Source organism: Podarcis erhardii (genome assembly GCF_964252035.2).
Source record: "Podarcis erhardii genome assembly, chromosome: 8".
NCBI lineage: Eukaryota > Metazoa > Chordata > Lepidosauria > Squamata > Lacertidae > Podarcis > Podarcis erhardii.
The window spans coordinates 60,560,069-60,582,291 of NC_138499.1; the positions used below are offsets into that span (position 1 = coordinate 60,560,069).

Sequence of the window (22,223 nt, forward strand, 5' to 3'; positions counted from 1 at the left end):
TATGAAGTCTGAAAAGTCCAACATCATTGAAGTTATTTCCTTTGACTTGTTTTCAACAATCCTGTCCAGTGACCCATTTCACAAAATGTTTTGTGAAATACTCTAGACTGCAACAGTTTTAGTCACAAAGTCTAGTTTCCCCTTAATCCCATAGGGGTGCACTTTATATGCATGATGGCATTTGATTTTCCTGCAGGAAGCTAATTAATTTGATTTAAAATATTTAAGCCTGATAGTGTTTGCAGTATTAAAGTCAAAAGGATCTGACATAATTTTGTGTCAACAAACAACAATTGAGCACTCTCTTGTGGCATGAAGCAAATGCCCTCACAGGACCTCCAATCTTGTGGACCTCACAGGACCAGATATCCCCAGTGTTGCCATGACGGCACTGGCAACAAGGGCAGAATCAAAATTACATTCTCTATTATGCTTCATTATCATGTCTTCATCAGTCTCTTCTTTATATGCCTCACCTGAGAGAATAGCAGAAGGTAGCCACATGAGAACAAACCTTTTTAGTGGTGGCCCCATCTGAAGAATGACCTCATCAGGGAAACGCACCTGGCACAATCAGTTTTTAGGCATTAGGCTAACACCTTTTTATTCACTTACGCCTTGGGTAGCTAAGCCAGCCTCTAGAGCCGGCTCTAAGCCGGGTCATCTTTGAGCAGGGTGGGTAGGCTTGCTATTATTATGTCATCAGACAAGCATTTTAGGCATTAGTATCATAAACTGCTTCAAATTTTCTGGCTTTGTTTTTATTGGTTGTATTTTATCTTGTTAAGACACTATGGGACTCTTTTTGTAAAATGCAACACGTGGAATAAATAATAAAAATAAACAAACAAACGTGGCAGTATAAAAGTGCTGAGATTCTCAGAATGATACTCTGTATGGGACTGTAAATTGTTAGGCAAGAGTGAATAAAAAAATAATCTATAGAATCATTATTTCAATGATCATTGAGGATTCAGTGAGCATGGAACTTTACAAAAAAGAATGCAGTTCCCTTCCCCAAATATCTTAAATACTAAACACAAATATAGCTTTTCTTCTACTGGACATGTACCGTATTTTTCGCCCTATAGGGTGCACCGGCCCATAGGGCGCACTTTTTTTGGGGGGGGGAGAGGGAAATAAAGAAAAAAAAATTCCCCCCAAGCCCCAAAGAGCAAAGAAACCATGACAGCCAGCGGGAAGGCTAGCTGTCTTGGCTTTGTTTTTAGCCTCGGGGCTGGGGGTCCGGGAGCGAAGGCCAGGTTGCGCTGAACCTCGCCATTGCTCCTGGAGCTTGCAGGGCTGGGGGCAGGGGAAGCCCGAGCTTCCCCCAACCCCAGCCCCCAGAACGGGTCCGGGAGTGCTCAACCTCACCATCGCTCCCGGAGCTTGCTGCTATCCGAAGCCCGGGGAGCACGGCGCTGTAGCCCGCTGTGCACCCCAGGCTTAGGGCAGCTATCCGCAAGCCTGCGGCGCCCGGTGGGAACTCCCGCCGGGCTCTGCAGGCTTGCGGATAGCTGCCCTAAGCCCGGGGTGCACAGTGCCGCGCTCCCTGGGCTTCGAGCTGCAGGCAGCTATCCACAAGCCTTCGGAGCCCGCAGAGTTCCCGCCAGGCTCCACAGGCTTGCGGATAGTTTCCTGAAGCCTGGAGAGCGAGAGGGGTCAGTGCACCGACCCCTCTCGCTCTCCAGGCTTCAGCCAAAGCCTGCACTCGCCCCATAGGATGCACACAATATTTCCCCTTCATTTTTGGAGGGGGGAAAGTGCGTCCTATAGGGCGAAAAATACGGTACTCATGATCAGATTGTGAAGTAAGTCATATTGGCCAATGCCCATATCATGAAATAGTAGTAAAAGAAGCACCGAGGGGCGGGGAAGGGTGGGGAAGAGAATGACCAAAGATCTAAAATTGTGCATTTCTATATTGATATGGCTAAGTTTTCTACAGGTTTTTCTAATATATTCAGCATATGTTTACAGTCCAGTCATTATTTACAGTACATACATGATATATTTCAGCAGTAAGGCTGCTTATGGGGTCTATGTGTTCAAAGTCAGTAATGAGCACTGGAAAGAATGAAGACACAATCATTTCAGGTGAAAAGCTTACCTTTGATCGTCTCCTCAACAACTTCTACGACACGATCTATCTGCTGAACCTGCAAAGATTTTAAAAATTACAATGTGGATATTCTGATGATTTTTGGACGGTTCTCATTCTCTAGGCATTTAATTCACATAGAGAAGAAACATACATTTTGCTGAATCTGTATTATATTTCTGCTTGTAATATAGGAAAGACAACATTTTACTCCTGCGCAAGTGGGTGGGGAAACAAATCCTAATGCCACAAGCTAGCTATAGCACTCCTTTAGCAATTATCCAAGGTAAAGGCCGGTGTACAGCAACTTATTTCATAATAATAAAGAAACTGAGGTACCACCTTTACTTGTCACAGAAATAACTGAATCCAAAGAGAAGACGGGTGCAAGTTTCAGACCACTAAGACAAGGAGCATTTATACAAAGCAGCAAACTGATATATTAATGCATGAGTAGCAAAGTCGCTTGGTCTGATGGGATTAATAGCAGATCTGGATAAAAAACAGGATGGGACACCAAATCTGGCTACAAATTCAGACTTACACTCCTACCTGCCTCTCCTGTAGCAAATTCCTCAGATCAGTAACCCACAAGCAAACACCTACAGATGCCCAGAAAATCCAACACCACCACTTCCCTTGCACAATTGGCTTGTATAATTCCAATTCTAGCAATGAAGACAGGTATGGTGTACATGTACACGAATACACACACACACACACACAGAGCGAGAGAGAGCGCACAATGCACACACACTTCAGGGTCACCTCTTTTTTGAGTTTTAGCTTGTTGACCTGATCTCTCCACCAACCCCTTAGCTACGTTCTTATATAATATTGCAGTGTTACTTGGGATGTTTATTACCTGCTGAAAGAAGATGGGAGGCTGCTGCTGTGTATCTTGCTCCCCCTGATTGGAAGACAGGTGGGCAATGGGTGATGTATGCCAGGTTTGTAAGATTTCTCCCATTTCCTCTCAAGGCTCTATTTATTATAATGTGGCGTTAATGATAATTTTGTCTGCTGGTTGGCTGACTGCAATGTAAGAAGCGTTTTCTGCCTCAGGATGAGAGCTTGTTGGTGGAATCTGTCCCCCCAAGTAAGAGGTGAGAGGGAGGTTTGTACTCCTAGGTGGGAGAGAGGAGTAGCTTGATCCATGTTTTTTTTCTGTTTCTTTGCCACAGAAATTAACCGGTATTCTGAATACATGCCCAGGGTGATTGATGAATATTTTGCGATTTTGCAGTTTTATATTGTGTTTTATATTTATGTTGTGCAGGTACACTTTTCCTGGCCCCCACATGCATCAGCAGAGTGTGCATAAGCACACCCCATTCTGCCTTCTTCTGGGTCCAAAAGGACCCATGCATCAGCGATGGCGCGTCAATTGGATGCCCCTATAATGGTCATTGCCTGTATTTATTGTACCAGTGTTGCATATTTCTTTTTTATTAATATGCTGTTCATCGTTCTGGGGATATTTGGGCCAAAAAGAGGTATACAAACATGCCATAACATAACACAACCACACACACACACACTTTTAATTGTTTTCTCCACTATATATAACTCCCAGCCTCTAGTTCCAAATTTTCAGGTCAGCTTCTACTACAGTTTCATGTATTTGTTTTCTCTCTGGGTTTGTTTGTTAAACCCCTTTGGGTAGTATGCTTCATTTAACTTTATGTAAAATGCTCATTATATTAATTGAAGCTGATGCTGATAACAGGTCTGCCACTAGTTCTGTTCAGTTTGTCAGGATCAGCTTAGTGATCATATATATTCTACTGCCTTTTCTCCTTGCCTCAAACGCTAGCAAAAATGGCACTTTCAGAATGTTTTATTTCTGTATTTGCCTTAGTTAGAAGTAGTTACAGGTATATAAAGAACCCTAGAAGTGAATGAGTATGCTTGTGCCTGACTTGCAAGCACATATAGGTGTACAAGTCCTTCTGAAGTCATGTTTTGGAGGTGCATTACTGATGCCACAAGTTTGCCACCCCAAAATCTGCTCTAGAGGGTTGTGACTGCTTCGTTGAGGCAGGAGAGAAAACTGAAGAAGGGCCAGCTTATTTCCTGTTAGCTACTCCTGCCTTTGTTCACTAGAGGCGCAAGTAAGCCAAAACCAGTGATATTACACTGGCACACGAAACCTCAATATTGTTACATTATTAAAGCTCTTGAGTTAAAGTTTGAGGCTTAGGTTTTAACAATGCTACATCCTTACCCCAATGATACTCAGGCCTTGTAGGTAGTCTTGTCGAGGCTGGGCTTGTGGAACACATCCAGCTAGAACAACTTTCTTTTTTTCTTCTTGTGCTTTCCTAAAAGGCATTTTTAAAAGCAAATATTATTTTCCTTGAATGGCGCAGCAACCTTCATATTTCATTGCATTACTTAATATCTTAAGTAGCATTTACTGAAGAAGCTTACAAAAATGCACCAATTTCATGCTGTAGCTTAGCATACCCCAGCTACAGCATTTACTATCTACCAAAAACTGTAGTAGCATAGTTGTAAGATGTAACGGCAAAGCTTGGCCTGATGTGATATGTAGTCAATAGATCACCTTCCTGTACTCAGATACAATTTATGACAGGGATGGGGAACCTGTAGTCCTCTAGATCAGTGTTTCCCAAGCTTGGGTCTCCAGCTGTTTTTGGACTACAACTCCCATCATCCCTAGCTAGCAGGACCAGTCATCAGGGATGATGGGAACTGTAGTCCAAAAACAGCTGGAGACCCAAGCTTGAGAAACACTGCTCTAGATGATGGTGGGGTACAACTCATCACCTGCGATCTTTTGATGAGTCTCTCTTGGTTGTGCCACAATCTGCTTTTACTCATTAGGTGGCAAAAAGGAAGGAACCATTTTCAATTGTAGTATCTGTGTTGTGGAAGAATCTCCCCCAAGTGCTCCTGTAAAAGGTAAAGGACCCCTGGATGATTAAGTCCAGTCCTTGACTATGGGGTGCGGCGCTCATCTTCAGTAAGCCTATGCAGTAGCTTGCTTCCACAAGAAATCGATATCATTTTTATTCAGGCAGGCATTCAGTGGACCTGAACGTATTTTCTGCTGACTGTTTCCCTGTTATCCTGACTCAAGACTCTTGGCTAGGATATCCCAAAAGTTTTGTTGACAACATCGGCAAGCCATCTCTGCATCAGCCCAGAATTACGTTACAAGGTTCAAAAGGCACAACAGCAGAATCCATGATTCATCACAAGGCATAAGCAAAGACATCCCAACACCTGACCTGCTCCTCCTCCTATACTTTTAGAGGCGTAGAACCCATAATTTGCACAGGTCTGCTTGCAAGCGGGCACTCTAGTTGGAGGGCGGAGGGCTGAGTCTGCATTGATGGCAGTGTGCCCTTGGCAACAGGACTCAAGTCCAACACTTTGGCTGCTTCTGATCTGGCCAGCTCTGCAGATTGGCCAGCTGGCTACTATAGGTGCCTCACTCCCTGGAGGCATGGTGAAACTGGTTTGACTGTTTCCCCCTCCCCAAATGGGACATCCAATGACCCTGGGGAAGAAGCTGCATCCAGATCACAATTCAAACTGTCTCCCCTGCGCCCTTCTTAGGGTCCTCCTCTTCCTCTGGCAGAGCTTGCCATTCCTGGCTACAGCTGCCTGGCAACACAGGGTGCATGAAACCAGTTTGCTGTTTTAGTTTACATCTGTGGAAATTTTATTGTATCTTGATGCTTACATAAAAGTCGGTATGTAAGTTTTTCTAACAGATTGTAAATGAAATAAATAGTCACTGGCAATAGACCATACTAGCCAGGAATTAAAGTCTGACAACAGTTGGAAAGCCTCAGGTTCCCTACCCTGATTTATGGTATTTTCTCCAGTCATCATGAAGAAAATATTAGTTTGGGTAATATATAAAAAAGCATTGCTATATTAACTGCATTAGCATAGTGCTGCAAACTCAGACCTCCAGTGCCAAGGAAATGTGCATGCCAGTCCTCTGAGCCCCACCCAGTGATACATTGCTACCTCCTGCAAGAAAACCTAATAGGCATTTTTCATGTTTGGTCATGCCATAGCAGTTACGTTGGTGGACATCTTGTGAAAACATTGCTGGTGGCAATTCGAATGGAATTCTACTGGAGTGGCATTTACAAAACAGTGTCTATGCATGAGCCATCAACGAGGGCACAACAAACCACACAGTATTTCAACAGATGATACTAAATGTTAAACTGTGAATACTGAAACAGTATCCAGCAGTATGCTTTGCCTGTGCATCCATAATATCAGCATTAAGGAGATTAGATAATGGGACTGGTATAGTACTAAAGAAAACGACAGCAAGTAAAAGAGAGGATTTTTTACCACCATATATGAAGTTTAAGGAAACCTTGTAGGTTTGCTTTTTTAACTTTATTTATTAAAAAAACACACGAAAGTATGAAAATATATTCAGGTATATATTCAGGTATTTTGACATATTTGGTCCAATATTTAATGGCAAAGCAACATGACCAGTTTCTTATAATCATACACCACCACTAGCTGCTATCTCTACATTGTAGAATGAACATGTACAGATCCGTCTACTCAAATATCTGCAAGGATAGCAAAGGTAAAACTCTGCTGGTCTCAGCAGAAAAACACATAAATATTTTTGACATATTATTTGGTATGGTAACGTTATTTAATAACTTTGTCATTTTTTGCAAAATCTTCATGAAACGTAGATAGGAACTGGGGGACTGTTATTTAGAACCGCACATCAAATATTGGCTTAATTTACCCTTAAGCTGAAATTTACATAGACTTTTATATATTTCTCAGCTTTAACTTCACACTAAACAGAAGAGCAGTCATATTTTGAATTCTGCTGTTTAGATATGAGCAAACATTCAATGTAATCTTTTTAATACTCTCTAATGAGCTTTGCTGAATTTAACAAAAGCCTTCACATTATTTCTTCTTTAGAAAGCTAGCTACATCTAGAATACTACTACAACAAATATCTTTAACCTTCAGAAATTTTAATGCTATAGGGAGTGTGGGGGGTGCATTTAGCATAAATAAATACATTTCCATTTCCAGAAACATTCCCACTTTACAGTTAAATGAACTTTACCTTGAAATTACACTTTAATTGGCTCAGAACAATTTTTCTCCAAGAAAATATACTTCAACTTAAACTTGATTTATCAAATCTCACAGCACAGAAGTTTAATTAGACCAATTTTCTTTAAAAAGCTTGGTGTGCTGGAAAAAGTAATATGTAGAATGGTTAAAACACATGTTGAGTTATTTTAATGCTGGTACATAATATCTGCCTGCAAGGCCATAAATAGCAAGAAGAATAATCCAGTCCCGTTAGCAAAGAGTGCACACAAGCAAAGGATTTCCATAAGGACAACGAAGAGAGATTAACTGGGATATGGAAGGTACATACAGTCTCCCAATTGCCCCTACCATTGTCTGCACATAGGGAGAGGTTCCACTGAACCTATGAAAACGCTTTGCATGCAGTGGGCTACATTACGATGGAAAACGAAGAAACACCTCAGTGAGCTGCCACCACGGGGGGCTTATGAGGGACTATATCTGAGAAAGCAGGTCTGTCTGAACTGCATTATACAAATACCATAAATATGGGATAAGCTGAATGAAAATCTCACAACAATTATAGAAAAATAGGTGTTATTTAAAGGACCACTTAGTATGAAGAAAGAACAGACGAGGGGGAAAGGATATTTATTGGCACTTGCATTAAATGGCCCAATTCACGTGCTTGTCATCAAGCCTATGTATTACTAACATGAAATATTTGCAAAGGAATGTGCCCTTTAAACACTGCTGTAGCAACGTGGAATGTATGGATGTACAGGTTTTTAGAAACATTAGGGGGAACATACATGGTTGGTTTTGCTCATGTGGCTGTATGTTTATTTATTTATTTGCAGTCCACCTTAGGATCTCAGGATAGGGACAATCAAAGCTTTATTTCAAACAACAATCCACCCACAGGTAAAAGCAGATAAAGTTCACAATTTAATCAATTACGAAACTGCAGAACTTCTAAAAATTCCTGCTGCATTTTAAAGACTGCTAAAGCCTTGGCTAAGTAACCATGTTTTAAGTTGGCATTAAATGAAAAAGAAAGGGTGGGAGTCAGGCAAATTTCAAAAGTGAGAGAGTTCCACAACCAGGGTACCAACCAAAATGCAGCACACTTTTTCAAACAATTCTCTCCCTCCCGACCAGTCTGATTGAAGTGTGTTCTTCAACTCTTGAAAAAGTGGTAGATACAGGGAGAGGCAGTCCATGAGTTCCAATGGACTGGGAGAAGAAGGAATTTCTACAGTACAAATTTAGGTTTAATAAAGGAAATATTGCAAAGCTGAGATCCACTGTGATTGATGCAGCCACTAACCTTGCAGAAGCATTTTGCGTCTAGCAAACTCTCCTATTACCTGATGGCTCTAAGCAACTGTATGCTTCACTTCGCTATTAGGGAACTTTCCTCCCTATACTCTAGCCCTCATCACAAGAACCTAGAAAGTGCTGCTTGAGGATGCTCCTTTACAGCTCCAGCCCTATAGCTAATGCGCTGCTTCTTCAGAATATCTCTTGCTCAGCACAAACCGCTCCTCTCATGCAGACTGTCAATGGGCTTTTCATCCACTGCAAACACATACCTGTATACCACTTTACCCTGGCTTCTGATAACCGAGATGTATGCTTTTAGGACCAACCTATTTCTGTGACTGTAGGTTGCTTTAAACTGTTTGAATTGTTGTAACCTGCCCTGGGACCTTAGGGTGAAGGGCGGGTAATAAATAAACACATTAACATATTTTTATGCTAATTCAAATCTTTCCAAGGTGCTTTTATCTCGGCCGTTTACTCAAAAGGTTAAACACATGGATTAAGCCATGTGTTGTTGCAGAAAGCGACATGCTGCTGCTTACTGTAACATCCGCTGTTGCTTCATCTGAACATGGTATTGTTTGCAATGCCCTTTTAAACAATTCTGTGGTCTAATATGAAAGGCAGCTGGATTTCAGTCACAAACACAATCTTTCTGTTCATTTCTCTCCCACTACAAATCTTTCAAGTACAAAGAAACAGGATATTAAATAGTCAAATACCCAAGTCTATTATGCCATTGAATTCAGAGGAACACACCCATATACACTTAACCTTTCCTTACCAATGTATAACGCTAGTGAAAAAAGTGTTAATGGAATTTAACATCACAACATTACAAGCGTTCTATCTGTGCAAGCATATTGGGTTAAGAAAGAAAGCAATCCCCTCCTCTCCTGGTGTGCTCTTCTAAGGGTTCTCCTGACCACCTTAGAAACAATTTGGGGGGCAAATTGTAGGAGGAGAGAAAGAAAGCCCTGTTGCGCAAGTGAAAACCCTTACATAGGGATTTCCCCCTCTGTGAAGTCTTGGCCTCAGATCACGGTTTCTTTCAGGCATAATCATAACCACTGGTGAGAGGAGTGAAGCAGGACCTCTATCTGTGTTCAAGATATGCAGCACTACCACTGAGCTGTCATTTTCTGTTTCACAATTAATTCTGCCCTAGTTTTAACTAAAATAAGAATTGAAACATGCAGTCAGGTATTCCATTAGATTAATAGACTGTTACATTAGTTGACTAAAATATGTTGATCTATTAAAAAGATGCCACTGATTTACCTGGCAGCAGAATTATAATTTTAATCACATCTCATTACCAAAACCAGCAGGTACCTGCTGCCATCTTAAAGCAAGTATCCCTTCTCCTCCAGTACACAGTACAGAATATATCCTTTAACACTGTGCATCAATGATATATGTGCATCACCTACACTCATACGCAAGCTAATATTGATTCCTTGGACAGCTAAACTCACACTATCAATCGGTGGGAAGAGCAATACAAACTACAGGAAGCCAGAATAAGTTACACAATGTAACTCACGCCTGTTCCAAACTGTTCAAGAGTGGAGCTATTGCTGGCTGAATCTCAACAAGCCAGGCAGAAGAAAAACAAAACTTCAAAACCATGTTTTGACATACACTGACAAAAAGGGTGGTGTAACTTCCACTGGGTTGCTAGACCATGTGACTGAGCTGAACAGAGTTTGGAATAGGAGTAAGTCTGCCCCTGTTTCATCCTGCCACTCCCCTTTTTCGAGATTTACTCCAGCCTCAGCTGAGCCCTGAGTGAGTCAGGGTGGACTTTTGCCAATGTAGTTTTGGTGGACCTCAAATTCACCCAAACATTAAGGACAAACCAGTATTAATTATCAGAGTTGATACACCATCATCTATTATTATACAAAGCTAGATTTAGGATATGCTGATTACACTAAATCTCCCTTATAATTTGATGCAGTCCAGATCCAGGAATGCCACTCAAGACACAGTTTTGAAGCTTTCTCCCATAAACCAAAACAAAATTCCTTCCAGTAGCACCTTTGTTTTGTTTTGACTATGGCAGACCAACACGGCTACCTATCTGTAACTGGAACTATGGAAGGTCCCATAAACCAAGTGGTCCTAGCAGAGCAATATTGCCATCTGCTGTCAATGAACAACCCAAGGCTATGTAGTTTAATTAAAAACAAATATATTGATAATACTGATTTATTAAAGCTTGTGATTCCCCCCCCAGTCTAATTTAAATATTATATAATACTATACAGAATTTATTCTCTCTCAAAGAAGAAAACATGATTGTTTACATCTTCCTTGAAAAGGGGCTGCAATCCATATTTTTCTTTCATTTTCCTGCTTGAGATGGAACACAGCTAATGAGATGTTAATAGCTGCTATGCAACCAGATACTGATAGCTAGTTCCACTATTAAATTCCAGGTCGAGTGGGGAGGTAATGAAGGATCAATAAGAGCAGCCAAATAGGACTCCTTTAAAGAGCAACTCAGATGTATGGTTTCTAGTGTAGAACAGCATTTTCAAATTAATGTATCATCTCAGAATTCACAAGGCTGGGGTGGTGTTGCTTTATCAAGTCTCCCTCAATGTCAACCTCACAGCCCAAGGAGTCTGTGGCTTTTGATATGGGGGCACTATACAGAAAGGGACCTACACATCAATTCTGAGGACAAAGGAAAATGAGTATCTGCATAAAATCTGTATATGGTATTTTATATGTATAGAAGCATGTTTAGAAAGAATTGCTATGACTTGAACATAAAGAGAGTTTATCTCACAACAGAGTGGGAAGCTGGCTAGATGACCTACAGTGAGGGAGGAAAGTATTTCATCCCCTGCTAAATTTGCCCATTTGCCCCCTGACGAAGAAATGACCAGTCCATAATTTTAATGGTAGGTTTATTGTAGCTGTGAGAGACAGAATAACAACAGGAAACACCCCCAGAAACCCAGGGAAAAGAGGTCAAAGCAGCAAATGCCAAACACAAGGTAGATCAAAACAAAGCTGAAACCATAGTTCCTAGAGCAAAACATGGTGCAGGTATCACATAATACATCTTCACAAGGCAGCATCAAGTAAAGGATAACAAAAGTTGTCAAGGTGATGCAAAGTCATTACTAGAGACCTAGAGGGCAGGTGGAAAAACTGAATCAGGAAGTGGGTTAACAGGCCTGGAAAGGGGCCAGACTTTAATCACTGGAGATTTTAATTACTCAAATGGACTGGTAAAACTTCTTATACATTTTTTTAAACCACCAAATGCTGGAACACATTCCTGGAAGTAATAATAAGATTACTTTCAAAGTTTGCTTAACTATATTCAGAGGTATACTGGGCCTACTGAAAGAAATGAGTTAATTAAGGTAAATGAAATGTGACAATCATTTTTATCAAACCACAGTATGAAGCAAAGAAGTAAAAAGCCGCACACTGTAAAATCAATAAAAATGTTTCAGAGGCAGTGGTGCAAATATTATGCATGAGTTTTCAATGCAAATTCTCTAGTAATTCAGGAAGGAGTGAAAGAAATCAGTAGGTATCCAAACACAGATATGGTTTTTATGGTTGATGAACAAGGCATGAAAAATAAACATGGATCCCAATAAAAAGACTTCCTCTTTGACCTTGCCTTAGAAAGAACAACATGTACAATTCTTAGAGGTTAACATGTATTTTGGCTGAAACACAAACAGTGATATGAGGAATAATTTTCATGAGAATAAAAATATACACTCTTCTTTTAGTGATACACTGTGAGAGAAAGAGAGAGAGAATAAGCCTCAGTGCTTACATTCCTTGGTAAGGAGAACATAATTAGGAAGGGAGAACAGATCTGATCCATGTTCTCTAATCCATCTAATTTCACCCAAGATACTACTTGGGACCCTTGGTTACACTTGATTGAATTTACAATTATTGTATATAGTGGATGGCATTCAGCTAAGTTTTACTCAAGAGTAAAGTAATTAATATTGAAATTGAAAATAAGGAACATGACTAAGTTAGGTCCATTATTTCAATTTCAACCCAACCTTGACATATTTGCCTCAGGCTCTCTGATCTCGGTTATGGCCCCAGACTTCTATCTGGTCTGACTATCTATACACCTGGCTCTGGCCCCACTGACCTTAATTTGCTGCCCTCCACCAAGACCCCACTCTGACCTTGACTATGTACTTTTCCAGCTGACCAGATCTGCTATGCCCTAGCACTGAGAAAAGCTTGATTGGAAGCTAATGGCTTTGTTGTGAAAAATGGCATTTTTCACCTAGAATTCCAGCAACAACTTTGTGCACTCACCAAGTATCGGCTGGAATAGGTGACTTTTCTGTAGTGATCCATTTTGCAAGCAAAGATGGAAGCTGAAGCATAATGCCAGTGCACTTAAGGGAGTTACTTGGACAGGAGAATCAAGGCAGAATTCAGTCATTTCTAGCAAAACAAGGATACTAAGCCATAGGTTAACACTCTCTGGTGTATTCTCAAAACCGTCAGAGCAGTGCTGGCCTACAGTTGACCCATGTGCTGAGAAACAGAACAATGACATCAATCCTTTCCCCATTCTTTTGAAAGAAAACATTACTGCTTTAAAAATTAAGTGAATTCAGTGGGACAAGTACTTGAGAGTGAATAAAGCCTTCAACTACCATAATTTTAATAAACACTGCACATACTGTACATAATGATAATACAAATATTAGGAAGAAAATTGTGGGTGGTTAGAGTGCCAGACTACAACCTGGGAAACCAAGTTCAAATCTTCAGTCAGTCATGAAGCTCACTGGATGACCTTGGGCCAGTCACTGCCTCTCAGCCTAACCTACCTCACAGGGTTGTCGTAGGGATTAAATGAGGAAGAGGAGAACCATGTGTGCCACCTTCAGCTCCTTGGAGGGAATATAAGTTAAATAAATAAATACAGTCGTACCTTGGGAGTCAAATGGAATCCATTCCAGAAGTCCGCTTGACTTCCAAAATGTTCAAAAACCAAAGATCCTGCAGCCAATCAGAAGCTGCGGAAGCCCCGTTGGACATTTGGCATCCAAAAATACAGTGGTACCTCAGGTTAAGAACTTAATTCGTTCTGGAGGTCCATTCTTAACCTGAAACTGTTCTTAAGAGTCTGTAACCTGAAGCATCTGTAACCCGAGGTACCACTGTAGTTCGCAAACCAGAACAGTCACTTCCAGGTTTGCAACGTTCAGGAGCCAAAATGTTTGGGAACTAAGCTGTTCCAACTGTCAAGGCACGACCGTAAATACCTAAATAGTAGCACATCATATTATATAAACCTTTCAATATTCTTATGATTTTTAGGGATATTTGTATGTTTTAGAAAAAAGTACTGTGATGTTGAAAGTTTTTTGCTTCTAAAGTATCCAGATTTTTTCCTGCCTAAAAATATACAGTGTTAATATACAATGCCAGCAAGGCCTACATTATAATCCACCTATTTCAAACAAAAAATATTCCAATCTGTTATTATTAATATTCTCTAGCAATGCAGCAGCAAGTTCCTTAATTCTTTCAAAATTATTATACTGAAGGAATGCAACTATTCTAAATCTCAGAGGGCATTAGATAATCATTCTAGTGGTCCCTATAGCATGGATTTTGCCTGGACACTTTTAGATCAACATCCCATATACCAATAGTGAAGCAATTTAAATACTAATAGTATTATAGCATAAAAAATAGCAAAGCAAAAGTGTACAACAGTAGTACAATGCTGACTGAGTCAAAACTAGAAGCAGAGGGGCACAAGAGTTATTGTGCCCCTCTGCTTATTGCAACAATATTTTGAAGAGCTACCTGTATCATTCCAATGTGTATTGTTGTGTTCCACTTCCCCCTATACAGCTAGAAAGTGAAAAGGAAGAAGCAGAGCTAAGAACCAGCATTAAAAAGACTATCTTCCTGACTGCAAGCCATCCTTTTGAACAATAACTCACAATGCTACCTGTCCCATGGGAGAGTGTAGTTGAATGCAGTTCACATTCCAAAGGTCTGATCATACATCAACCACTTTGCCTCCAAGGAGCGAGAATACTCCCGATAGATAATATACCCATGTATTCTGCCAGTGATGCTGTCTTCCATGCTTGTACCTTTGAGACATTTCTATGAAGATGATATAGGCAGACAGCTACTTGTTCTCTAATTTCTGTGTTTGTAGCTGTCCTTGATCCCTACACCAAACCAATACTCCTATTCCAATTAGTTATTATTCCAATTCTCAAAAGAGTTAATCAACAACATATATATGTATTCTTCTTTCCCTATTGCCACCACCATATACACAGCTTCTCCTTAGTTGTAATGAAGTGATCAGCTAAAAAGGAGAGCTGGCTCCTCTAGTACTAGACATTCTGTAGAAAGCAGAGATTTCTGGAGTTAGGCCTTGACTGGCGGAGGCGGGGGTAACCATTTTCAATCTGCGGTCTTGATCACCCCGTTAGTTTCAATGTGACTAGAAAGTGGTGCAGTCACTCACACTCTTGCACATGTGCCACATGCACAACAGACAAAGTCAAATTCAGGCAGACACATGCAGGCACACGGTAGCTGGTATGACCACAGGGAAGCTCAAACACTTGATCCTTCATTAAACCCCACTTCTGACACTCATTCCTCCCCATTCACTTTAAGCTTCTATCTCTATATGCAGCCAAAAAAGGTAGCGACAGGGAGAAGAAAGGCTGCTCTAATGCTGGGCCTGTGGATATGTGCCTTGCACCTTTGCTCCTGGCCTACTCAGAAGTCTATGTGGCATCAATACTGGCATGTCACAGGGCAGCCATGCGCCCAACTTGCTTATCCCACAGGGAAGTCGACTGTTGTTGGAAATACAAGACGAGACTTTGCAAGTGCTCATTCAGTGCTCAGTGTCAATAATACTGAGCTAGACAGACCTATGTTTGATTCCTGTGTTATCCACAACTGACCAGGTTCCAGTCTTGATTTATTCCTCTTATCAAAATGTTATTTCATGGGAAACCTGATTTAATACTGACACTTTTACTTCTCTGTCAGCTGGTCCTTTAATATCTGAATTCATTTTAAAATGTGAGATACTCTGTTGGAAGACTGCCACTCCCTACAAGTGGAGGTGGTGATTGGTTTATTTTGTCCTTGTTCTTGCTTTTATTGTGTGTTTTGTGTTTTTATCGTGTATTTTTATGCTGTGAACATCCCTGAGATCTACAGATGAAGCGCGGTATACAAATTTAATGAATGATTGAATGAATGTTGGAACTGGCTCTAACTGGCTCACTGAGCCCTTGTATTCTATGCTGGTTGCATCCAGAAAGCCGGGGCCCAAAGTATCTTGCTGTGGACATGCCATATTGACCCAAATATAAGCAGCACCCGTATATAAGCAACACCTTTAAAATTCAGTTTTAAAGCCAACACCTTTAAAAGACAATACCTGAATATAAAAGACAATGCCTGAATATAAGCCACTCCCTTAAAATTCCACAGGCACTCACACCCGTTCCGTTTTACTGTATGTCTGTTTCAGCAGCGATATTGTAAAAGCCAATTTTTGTAAGGTTGAGAATTTAAGCCACACTTTAACTTTTCAAAGTCGGATTTTGGAAAAAAGTGAGGCTTACATTCAGGCCAATACAGTAATATTCTTGAATACAAAGGACCACATTTGGCTGCAGAGTTCCCTTTTTCTAACCTAACTACAGGTGCAGCCATCCAATCACCTACTTAAAATGGAACAAGCAACTGCTAAAACCTGATCGGTAATCACAGTCCCCAACGGTAACAGGATCCTTTTCTATTTTACTTTAGTGATTTAGATAACAAGACAGGCTGGCTTCTGATAAAGTTAAAATGTTGTATCAACACGCTAAAAGCATTTTATGATTGTGGAAAAAATCCTGGTTTTATTTGTATAAACACCCAGTAGCTAAGCACTTCATCATTGCAGTTCACAGCCGAGTCAGATGGTTCCAAAGACACGACAAATAAAGAGAGATCCAAAACAGCAGAGCCTCTCCTGCCAGATTGCCGCACAGACAAAAGTACAGCAGGTGGCTATCTGAAGCTCCAAATTAAATCATATACTGCACAGAACATTATACCAATCATTGTGCGATTCCTTTTGTTTAACATTACTCATCATCTTCAATTTGCAAAGTGAAAAGAAAATTGCTTTAATGATAGATAAGCCGCAAAAAGGAAAGTAATGATGATCTGAATGGTATTATTCGACATTATGTAACAAGAGGGAAAACTTTGACCTCTTGAATTCACTCCTCCTCCCCGCCTCTCTCAATATTATTGTTTATTAAGTAAACCAGGGCTTATCTGGAACAAATCCTTGCTGAAACACCAGGTGGTTCATTGGGAACATTCTTCCATCAACAGATGGCCTAGAACATCTTTATGACACACACCTTGCATGTACAGATCTATGTAAAAGCTAGTGTTTCAAAGCAAAGTCGTGACCACAGCCAATCACAGCAAGCAGAACATAATCTTGGAAGAGGGCAACAGATAAGAAAGATAAAAAGCTAATGTTTCAATTAGTTTTTTAAATCCTCACATCATGATAAAGCTAGAGAGTAGAAGTAGTTTATCACCGTTCCATTATTATTGTCACATTGAATGAGTAAGCGAGGTTGTTTGCATTTCTTGAAATCTGTACAGCGAAACAATGTGTTCTGTATGGGAAATGCAGGACAATCACAACTTTTTTCTATTTCTCCTTGGCATTATGTGTGTCTGTTTTCAACTAGGGCTTGGCAATATCTGGTTTTCAACATCACGATTTATCACTAGCTAAACATCGCACTATATCACAATGTCTGAAATAAGGATGGAGCTATGTAGAGGTATTGCCTGGCTTCACCGTTTTTCCCACATTGTGATTTTTGCATAGTGCGCACGCACACACCCCAGGATTTGTGATATATTGCTAGGCCAAAAATTATAAAACCAATATTACAATATGGACTTCAACCCAGTTTTGGATGATATAGTGATTTATCGCCCGGCCCTACTTTCAACTCATGGAATCTGAGGGTGCTTAGCTAGCAACCCTGCCTGAAATATAGACTTCATCATCCTTACAAACCTGACCCTTTGGGTAAGAGAAAAATGCTAACTTTGCTTTTGCAAATCTGACACCCTCCCCACCACAGACATTTAGTGATGATTCTGGTGACAGAAACTAGAAGGCTGTTATGATTCTTATTAGGACTGCCATTGAAGATAGCTCAGAAACTACTGCTAGCACAGAATTCAGCTGCCTGACTTTTGGCCTGGGCCAGATGGTCAGATAGTATCACAATGTTACTGCACCAGTTGCGCTGGTTGCCAGTGCGTTTCCAGGCTTGACTCAAAGTGCTGATGATAACCGTTAAAGCCCTAAACAGTTTGGGACTAGGTTACCTTATGGATCAGTTACACAGGAATGGAAAACCTAAAGCCCTGGGGCCTCTCTATCTTGCCCATGGAACTCTCCTCAGGCCACACAGCCCTCTCTCCACAGATGACGCCTCTCACTGGCTCTGCTTCCTGCTACAAATATTTTTGACAGGCTGGAATGTGTCCTTGAATTCCAGTAATGCCTCTTGGGTTGTCCGTATGGAAGACGGAGAGCGGTGTACATATAAACAGAAAAACTCCAAGCTGACAATGGATCTTACATAGATGCTTACAAATATGTAAAGAGGAAATGTGTGTTACCTTTTGATAGTAATTACAAGATGTAACTATTCCATTTTTTATTTTATTTTTTGTATTGTGGATGGAAAACAGAAAGAGAGGAAGGGGTGTATATATGAAGAGACCAATCATCATTCATTACTCTGCACACCTTTCCATCTGGCCTTCCCCCAGGATGAAAAAGGTTATTCACCCTGATGTACCAGACTACACAAATCTTAAGACTTAGGATATAAGTAAAGTCTCCGCCAATAAAAGTTGTGGGGGTTTTTTGTCTGAAGGAGCACAAGGAACAGGGCCTTTTCTGCAGTGGCCCCCTATTTATGGAATTCAATTTTGCAGAAAGTGACACAAGACCCATTGATTTTAAAGAAAGATCTTACAATATCCATTTTTAAAGGCATTTGGGAAATAAGATGTAAGGTGGCAGTCGGGTCAAATAATTAGAATATGTGTCCAATGGTAGTATGAGACTATTTTAGCCTTTATTTGTCTCATTGTAGTAAGATTCAACAGTTTTACTGTTGTGTTTTTACAATTGCTATTGTTATAGTTTAGCAATTGTAAACTTCTTTGTTCTGAAAAGCAGTATTTTAAATAAATACTTTAAATAATGAAATAAAGCCCTTTAAATAATGAAATAAACAACAGAATGAAGGAAAAGGGAGACTCCTGATTACAACAGCTCTCTCATCCACATATTTTCATGTACAACAGTGCAGGTAAAGGAGAGGATCACTGCAGATTATTTGACAGAGGGCCAGTGATGGGAGAGATGGTGCTAAGTGGCTGCTACAAGGAATAAACTCTAGCATACAGTTTTGATTCTACTCCACATGTAGATACAGCAATGCTTCACTACTAAACACAGTACATGCTTTCACTCTAGCATGTTATTCATTTAAAGTATTTATGTCCTGCTTTTCCATGAATACCAAACAATACCACCACCTTCAATGAGCTTCCAAGAATAATGTTTATTTTGTTGTTGTTGTTTAGTCGTGTCCGACTCTTCGTGACCCCATGGACTGGAGCACGCCAGGCACTCCTGTCTTCCACTGCCTCCCGCACTTTGTTCAAACTCATGCTGGTAGCTTCGAGAACACCATCCAACCATCTCGTCCTCTGTCGTCCCCTTCTCCTTGTGCCCTCAATCTTTTCCAACATCAGGGTCTTTTCCAGGGAGTCTTCTCTTCTCATGAGGTGGCCAAAGTACTGGAGCCTCAGCTTCAGGATCTGTCCTTCTAGTCAGCACTCAGGGCTGATTTCCTTAAGAATGGACAGGTTTGATCTTCTTGCAGTCCATGGGACTCTCATGAGTCTCCTCCTGCAATTGTAATTATATATCAGGAGTTATCTGCCTACACTGAAATACGCACCTAAGCAGATAGAATCCTATGTACAGGATGCACAGTCCAGGTATTCAGTTCTTCTTTTTCCTATTACCTCTAAAACAACCCCTGCTACCCATTCCTATGCCTGCTCAGAGACAGAGTGGTAGTGGCATGGACAAGGACAGTAGCACTGGATTGTGCATTAACAGCCTGCATTAGAAAAGGTTCCTGGGCTCTTGTCTGAATTTCCAGAAAGAATGGTGTTTTGTTACAGCCAGCTGGCTCCGTAATTACTGAGATGCCTCATCATTGTTACATGCCACATTCCCCCCATAAAACTATTTGCTAGTTCTGAAGCGGGCTGGTTTTTGAAATACTGAACAAGTCTACACAAACTGTAACCTACATACACAGAACATGTCCTACCTTCAATATAGAGAGATACCTGTCACAGGTAAGCCTGCCAGCTGCTCTACAACTGCTATTTTTTAATTTAATTTAATCTTTTTGCAGGACTGTAATTATTCACAGCACTGCACCTGTCTTGGGCGGGGGACACCCCTTGTTCTTGAAGTTCTTCTTTTAATAAATTACATGTAAACATATGTTTAAATAGGTGTTCATGGGTCCCAACCTTCATCTAGCTTAAATTTTGCCAGATTGCTGCACTTCCAACCAAATAAAGTGTTTAAAAAAAAATACTGAGAAGAAAGTCCATTGTGCAACTCAGTGAAAATCTGAAGTTAGATTTAAAAGCTGTAATACAATACAATGCACGCATTGTCCTGTTTGGGGTAATTGCATATTCGGTGTTTTGTGAGGATTTGGGCTCAGTTCTTTAAACTATTTGATTGTTTTGTAGATTAAACAAAGGGGGAGGAAAGGCAGCATTCACATCTGCTTTTATGCGTTGAAGGGTCCACCCACTATTGAGCAATATGAATTAGTCAGCCCGTTAATTAGTCATAAATGATCCAGTAAACAGCAGTTTGAGGAAACGCACTTTGTACAGACATAACTGCCTCTCTTCCCATTATGGCTCTCTAATCCAGATGGTATAAAGCCTTTTCTTTAAAGACTTCACTAGCACTTGGTAAACAAAGTGCATATGGTAAGCACAACTTTATCTGCAAGAAAAACACACAATTTCTTTGGTTACCTACCTGCCCACACCATCTGTCAAGCAGATGGTTCAGGTTTCATTCATAAGATTAGGTAAGGGTGGCTGACTGAAAGAAGGAGCCTCAAGGTAATATTTGATTCCATGTGGCAGTCTGCAATGCATTTATTCTGAAACATGAAGCATTTGTACCAAATACGTCAAAGCTCCTTGCTCAAAGGTACATCTTGTATATACTGCTCCTCTATATACAGGTTTCACGGTGCCTGTTTACTAAATAAGATATAGACATTTACTTAAAAACAGCAGAGAACAACTTGTTCGGTGCTGCGGGTCACATTAGAAATACATCAAGAGACTGACAACTAATCTTGCATTAGGGGCTTTATAACTGAAGATTAAATATTATAATGCTACAGTGAAACCTCAAGCTTGTACATCTTTAAATGTTTTAGGAATTTTTAAAACTCCAAAGAGAATTGTTATAAGGTGACCAACTATAGCTTCAAAAGACCTTTTGAAGCCCGCTAAATCAGATAATGATGGCATTTGATAGATGCCTTCTAGACAGACTACAGGGTACAGCCCCTCTGTTAATTAATGTTTCCCCACTCTTTGCTTTCAAAACTGCTTTTGAAACTGACTGGTTACAAAATCTACTTGTTCTGGGCCAGTGCATATAGACCTTGTGCACTAATTCATGGAAAAACTAATTGGGGGGAATTTGCAACACTATTTTTGAGATTTGAAACACTATTTATTTGAGACAATTGTGCACTACAGATGGAATTGTGTTTGCTACCAATGCCTTGTTTACTTTGGGGGGGTTCAAGAAGAATCCATAAAAACCAGTAGCGTCTAGTGGGGTGGCAATAATCATACCAGGGTTGCAACTGTTAATATATATTCATGAAAGAATAAAATGATTTAAGAGTAAAAATAATGGTTTTGGCGGTTTGAGGCACACTTACTTGAAATATAGAGTAAAAAAGGCTTATATGCTACCCACCCCACATTGCCCAGATTATATTATGGAGATGGGGAAGGGAAAATCTGAAGCTAAAACCTTACCTTTCAGTAACAGACTTTAGCAAACACAGATATTTATTTATTATTCACTTGGCAAAATTTATATACTACTAGACTGTAAAAAAAGCACCTTCTAAGTGGTTTACAAATATGGAAAACATTAGAAAACAAAACATTAACATTCTTGATAAAGACAGTTAAAAACAAGTATTTAAAAAAATTAAAAGCATGATGGAAACCAACAGTAGCTTAAAAGAGAAAATACACATGTAACATCTACATGCCTAAATAGGGTTGCCTAAACAGAACTTTTACAGAATTTTAAGCAAATACCAATGTGAGTGCAAAAGTTTATATCATAAATAATCTGAAACAAAGAACAGAGAACAGTAACAAAAATAGAGTTCAAAGTAGTTCTACACGGATCAAGTCAAGGGTTTTTTTTCCAGGCCATTTGCTAGGATAGGACAGGTGAAGTTACCCACAAAACTTGATGGCGCAATAGAATATTTGAGGATCGGGATTAGGG

The 22,223-nt window shown here is 40.2% G+C and overlaps 1 protein-coding gene across 4 annotated transcripts in view; it reads right to left on the reverse strand.

Moving 5' to 3' along the window:
- CDKAL1 (CDKAL1 threonylcarbamoyladenosine tRNA methylthiotransferase) overlaps positions 1 to 22,223 on the reverse strand; it is a 231,262-nt gene that overhangs the window by 153,989 nt on the left and 55,050 nt on the right. For all 4 annotated transcript variants that reach the window (XM_081873412.1, XM_081873411.1, XM_081873413.1 and 1 more), the window contains 2 exons: positions 4,329 to 4,425; positions 2,111 to 2,159 (listed from right to left, as the gene is read on the reverse strand). In XM_081873412.1, coding sequence (XP_081729538.1) covers positions 2,111 to 2,159; positions 4,329 to 4,425 — 146 coding nt within the window. The remainder of the gene's footprint in view (positions 1 to 2,110; positions 2,160 to 4,328; positions 4,426 to 22,223) is intronic.